The sequence below is a fragment of the Taeniopygia guttata genome, chromosome 28 (genome assembly GCF_048771995.1).
Source record: "Taeniopygia guttata chromosome 28, bTaeGut7.mat, whole genome shotgun sequence".
NCBI lineage: Eukaryota > Metazoa > Chordata > Aves > Passeriformes > Estrildidae > Taeniopygia > Taeniopygia guttata.
This window is the reverse complement of record NC_133053.1, coordinates 5,783,952-5,789,675: the sequence shown is the minus strand read 5'-3', so window position 1 is coordinate 5,789,675 and position 5,724 is coordinate 5,783,952. Positions and strand designations below refer to the sequence as shown.

General features: G+C 51.0%; 1 protein-coding gene across 1 annotated transcript; it reads right to left on the bottom strand.

Moving 5' to 3' along the window:
• Window positions 1-269: 269 nt before the first annotated feature.
• Window positions 270-5,419, bottom strand: LOC140680752 (uncharacterized). Its single transcript, XM_072919243.1, has 7 exons — window positions 5,141-5,419; window positions 3,831-4,070; window positions 3,376-3,580; window positions 2,617-2,918; window positions 1,669-1,806; window positions 631-818; window positions 270-456 (listed from the first exon to the last, which is right to left on the bottom strand). The coding sequence occupies exons 1-7, from the start codon at window positions 5,417-5,419 to the stop codon at window positions 270-272; spliced, it is 1,539 nt and encodes a 512-aa protein (XP_072775344.1).
• Window positions 5,420-5,724: the final 305 nt, after the last annotated feature.

Sequence of the window (5,724 nt, the reverse complement as noted above, 5' to 3'; positions counted from 1 at the left end):
TCCTTCATGGTTTTCCTCCACTGTGAAAACACAAGCCTGGGCAGAGAAGGTGGGGAAGGAAGAGCTATGAGATGCTCTGAGTAGGAAATGTCGTCAGAAAGCCAAAACCCCTCCTGGAGGCTGAGGCACCATCTGCCTTGCCAGCTCCAGCACAGGAGGAGGTGCTGGGTGACCTCAGGCAGCACGATCTGCCCAGGCAGAAGCCCCAGGGGTCAGCCCTGGCTGTGGTTCAGGGGCAGCAGTGGTGTGGGGGCTGCCAGGGGCCAGCCTTACCGTGGGTCCTGGCTGATGCTGGGGTACAGGCCGGTGCCACAGCAGGGCAGCTCGTACGGGCGCTTTGTCTGCACGAGCTCAAACCTCAGCGTCTGCTCAAACTTCCCTGGCCTTTTGGTGGAGAAGTGAACCTTCTGTTCCACCTCACCGTGGGCAGGCACTACCCACTGGTACCGTTTCAGCCTGGCAATTAAAGAGGAGGCTTCAGACGTTGCTGAGAAGCAAACAAAACGAGGAGGGTGCACTCGCCATCCCCTGGAGGCACTGGCACAGGGTCGCCTTGGAGCTGGGGTCGATGGACCTGGTTTGGCAAGAGGACCAAGAAGCAGAGGCATCACCTCCTCCTGCGTGGCTCACCTGAGGAATTCTGTGGGCATTGAGGCACTTTCCATCGTGCTTTTGCTGCTTGTTGTGGGGGAATCCTGGGGACTTTCTGTTCTCTGTGTGGACACCTGGCTCTCCTTTGCAGAGCTGTCTCTGCTGGCCGCTTCACCCATCTTTGGTTGGCCCTCGGCAGAACTGCCCCTCATATCTGGGGCCTCGGCCTAAGGGGAGAGAGAAAAGGGAGAGAGAGGTGAGCCCTGAGGCATCCCCATCCTGGAGAGCAAAATGGGCGTTTCTTCACCAGCAGAAGAGAGAATAAATAAATAAGTCCACCTGCCCATGGACTTGGTCTTCCTTATTGGTGTTTGTTTTGCCTAGGACTGTTGGAATCCTAGATACCAAGAATTTTAAACTTTCTGTGCTAGAAGGCACAGACTTACAAAAGAGCACTGCATTTGACCTGAGGCTGTAGAGAAGACTTCCAGAATTAATTAATAACACTGAAATTATGAGTGTGTAGTTAGTTAGAAGTTTGTAATGTCACAAAGTAAAAAACTTAGGGTTTAAGGTTTTAGAATATAGAAATAAATATGAAGCAAGATAAAAGCTTTAAAGCAAAAGCAAATTCTTCACCTTCTTTTTCCTTCTTCTTCATAAAGTTAAGTAATGTAATTAGAAAAAAAGTCCACATTACAGGCTTTGAAAAATCAGTTATTAAGTTAAAATATAATAACCTAAGTATCATTTCTTAGTTAAATAATTTAATTTTAAAAATCCTCATAACAAAAAATAGTTAAACATTTTATACCTTACCAATAAAAAAACTACAAAACTCACAGCCATGAAACTATTTTGCTAATAAAAAATAATAATACCTAAAAATAATAAACACCTAAATACAAACATAAAATACCATCTCAAATACCTTCAATCCCCACCTCAACAAAAAAAAAAACAAAACACCAAAAACCCAACCAAAAAAAAAAAAAACCCACAAAAAAAACCCACCTAGGACAACCCTTCTCAGGACCCTCTCCTCAAAGGAGGCTGATGGTTTAGGTGATTTTTTACCTCTTTCGGTGCCAGGAGGGTGAAGGGCTCCACACGCCCTGCAGGGCCCAGCCGCTCCTCTGGGTACTCCACTATGGAGAGCACAGCAGCAGGGGGAAGGGGAGGCCCGTCGGGATGCAGCCCCAGATGTTCCAGCATCTAAAACAGAAGAGGAAATCCTGCTTGTACTTGTGTCACCTTGATCCTCACAACTCCTTTAAAGGCACTGAGCTTTAGGCAGTGGGGTTTTTGATTTATATGAATAGAAGTGCTTTGTTGTGCCCGCTGGGGTGAGCGGGCTCCAGAGCAGAGGCAACAGCTACAAGCAGGACCAGGAGAGAAACCTCTATGGGTATTCTCAGTTTAGTCAGAGAGAAAAAGAGAGGTTTCTGCCAGGCTAGAGCCTGGGAAAGAGTTGCAAAGGAATGTAAATAATCCTCTGTCTCTCTTGTTGTTCACATTGTTTATGGATATGTTCTGCCACTGTGCATCATTCACTGCACACCAATGGTGTGAGATTTTTTACTTTAAGACCACTGAAATTAGTCTGCACGATGCTCCCCATAAAAAGAGTGATGTATTTGAAATGAATCAGTTGAGTTGTGCTGTTAGAGTTCACATCCTCTAACTCCAGCCTTCGGGAGTTCTCTCATTCTCGTCCTGCCTCAACAGCGACAACCCTCTCCGGAGTGCCTCAGCTGATGAAAACAATGACCATGAGCTGCCCTGTCCTGTTCATAATGATTTCCAGGCTGGGAAACTCTGAACAGACAGGACACTTGTACACAGAGCACTGCCACTTCCTGCCCATCTGAGGGATGGTGATAACCTCCTCATCCACACAGATGTCATTGTGGAACATCATCAGGGGCCTGGACAAGGCTCTGTGCCATTATCACCTGTGGGGACACAATGCTCCAGGGCCCACGACCACGGCAAGCTCAAGATCTGAGCCTTGCAGGGTTTTACCTGGTCCTCCCTCGGGATCTCCCCCATCATGGCCCTCGGATCAGTGACCTGCATGTCCAGGCACAGCGCCCCGTCACGGCAGTCTCTGACTGCCCCTTCTGCAACTTCACTTTGCGCCTCCAGCTGAAATGACTGACGACTCCTTGGGCCTCCACGGTTTTGTTCAGGCTTCTTCTCCACCTTCTCCTGGGGCTTACTGGTCTTCTGAGCAATGCACAGCTGGTACAGGTCAGCCCGAGAGACAGGATTGCCAGTCGCTTTCACCATGGGCTCAGAATAGCTCGTGACAACCCTGTGATATCCTGCAGTGCAAAACCAGGGGGAAAGGTCAGCCTCCTGCCCACCTGTGATCCTCATCCTCCTCCACATCTCCTCAGACCCTGGGAAAGGAGACTTGGTGAAAGCAACATGAGCTTCTTCTTTTGTTGCTAGGAAGGTGCAAATATAGAAGAGCCAGTGATATTAGACCTGGCTGAAGAACTCATCCAATCCTAGTCTTTATGGCTAAGGGACACAAGGGAATATCCTGATTATTCCCCCAGTCTGGCAGGCAGATAGGGGCTTGCTTTGGCTACACTCAGGGTTGGGATACCACAGCCCTTCACCCAAGACTTTCTCCACCAAGCTGGAGAACAGGCAGTTGCTAAAAGCATGGGCTTGCCCTGGAGAGCAAGGTGAGAGTTCAGGGTGTACGGAATGGACTCCCAGCTGGGACCACAGTCAAAACAGACACAGCCAAACCCTCACTGTTTTTCTGACCTGGTGCTGCCTTGCCCTTGTCCTCAGCCTCAGCCTCAGCCCTGTCCTTGCCCTCTGCCATGGTCTTGAGTTCTGCCTGCTGAGCCTTCAGCCTCTTCTGTGCTCCATAGTCCTCCAGCACCTTTGGGAGCAGCGTCCCACCCACGGCGCGTGGAGGCATTAAAAAGCTCTTTTGGTTCTCAGAGCCCAGTGCCATCCGCAGGATCTGTGTGTGTAGGGAAGAGAAACCATAGCAAGATTCCTTTTCTTGCCTTTTATCTCACATACTCAACAAACCCGATTTCTGTCTCCTCCCTTCCTCCCAACAACACAAACTATTTAATTCCTCCCACAGCATGTTGGCAGAGTTGGCCTTGCCTTGGGGATTGCCTCCATCTCCTGGCACAAGCCCGGGAATGCTGGAGTGCTGAGAAGCTTGGGCAGCACGTACATGGGGACCAGACCTGCCTTCTCACCTTCTCCTCCTCAAAGTACTGCTCGTCAAAATCCAAGGAGTAAAACTCAATGGGGAAGCTGCATGGGTTCTTCACCACCGCGGTGGCCTCCACCCCATCGCTGTCCACCAGCACCCATCCCATCTTTAGTGCTGGGGGGCTGAACTCCAGCCATGGCTCCAGACCTTGTCCTGAGAGGTGCAGCTTTAAGTGATTGCTGCTCCCACACATGTTAAGCTTCAGTTCATTCTTGTAAGACCTCTGAAAAGAGAAAAGTGCAGAAAACTCATCCATGAAGTCCCGGGTGACAGGACCCCAAATACAACAACGCTTGCCCCAAGGTCAGGGTGTCATCAGTTCCTCCAAAGTGAACAGAAACCAGATATTTACTTCTGCTAGGGACTACAGCACCTGTGTCCTGGGTCTAGTAACTGGCATGAATCCTGGTGTGCACTGAAACTGGTATGTACAAAGACTGTCAGACATTTTCATCTGGTCATGCAGGAGTGCAATGCTCATGGGAAGGGCCCTTGGGGTTACAGTGTCCAGGCACTGTCCTGGCACTGCTGCATCAGGCAAACACCAACTCCAGGAGAGGGGCAAATCAGCTCTCGCTGGCCAGAAATAAGGGTCATCTTCCCTGCTTAGTGTTTGGCTCCGGTCCAAGCCAGACACAAGATGGTTACATCTCTCCAGCAATTAAAAGATCCCTGGGAATGTTGGTGAGCACAGAAGCACTTGTGTCCATGCTGGTACACACTGCCAGTTTCCAAGACCCAGCGGCCACAGGCAAACTACTTTTGGGAATGCTCCATCCTTTAAGTTGAATCCCCAGCTGCACGGCAATGTGCAGGCAGGCCAGAGCCCCAGGGACTGCTGGCAGCACAGGTGACTGTCCTGCCGTGCCCAGGAAGGTGTCTGGTGGCTGATTTGTCTGTCAGTCCTGCAGCAGGATGAGCCCAGACTGGCCATTCCAGGATTATCCCCTGCGAGTGTCTGTGACGCCAAGTGTCGCAGGTGCAAATACAGCCAGACAAGGGGCAGGCTGAGGGGAGTTGGGCACATCCCCCCCATGTGCTGAGAGGCAGCCCTGGTGCTCTCTGTGCAAGCTCCCTGTGGGCATTTCAAAGCACATCTCACGGGAGGGCTCTCTGGGGTGAACTGAGCCACGCTGAGTATGTGTGGCAGCACATTTCTCCTTGTGCTGCCACAAGTATGGGCTTTGCAGAAAGCTCCCTGTGAAGGCAGAGCTCATACCACACTCTCTGCACCAGGCCCTCATTTCCAGATAGCCCTGACAGGCCTCCCGGGCTGACACCTGCCAGTCTCACCTCCTCCTTGGGTGTAAACCAGATTTGTAAGTTCTGCCACCGTTGTGGATCAAGGGTTCCTTGGGAGGGCATCACTTCAAAGGGACAGGGCTCATCCTCTGGCGCCCGCTGCTTCTGGCGTAGGGCTGGTGTCACATATTTGTGCTGAGTGTTCTGGGCACAGAAACCAACCGTGTGAGGTCTCCTTGGTCTGCGAGGACAGAGCCTCACTTCCTGAGTGCTCTGAGACACTGATGCAGTGCTAAGAGCACCCACAGCCAAACCAAGAGCGGCCCCCATAGCTAGAGCTAGAGGGAAAACCTGTAGACAGGGCAGGCAGATAGGGAACTACTGTCCTCAGAGGAGGAGGAATGGGTGAAGATGGCAGAAAAGCAAAGCATCCGCTAATGGAACAGGCTCAGGCAAACCAGCCTTGATCCAGACCCTCAGAAGCTTCCTCCAGCATGCTGTAGACCCAAATGCTCAGGCAGCCACAGGAGCAGAAAGGACAAGAGACACAAAGAAACCCAGCCAAGAAGTTATGTGTTCAATGTTGCCTGTGCTTTACCTTCAGAACAGGCTTGATGGACCATTTGCAGGGTGCT

What these genes read in the sequence shown, in the direction of transcription:
- LOC140680752 (XM_072919243.1), bottom strand. Translation starts at nt 5,419, where the DNA reads ATGGGGGCCGCTCTTGGTTTGGCTGTGGGTGCTCTTAGCACTGCATCA. An exon ending in AGATCCCGAGGGAGGACCAG is followed by an intron (nt 1,807 to 2,616) that starts GTAAAACCCTGC and finishes CTTCTGTTTTAG; the next exon opens with ATGCTGGAACATCTGGGGCT. An exon ending in CCCTCCTGGCACCGAAAGAG is followed by an intron (nt 819 to 1,668) that starts GTAAAAAATCAC and finishes CTCTCCCCTTAG; the next exon opens with GCCGAGGCCCCAGATATGAG.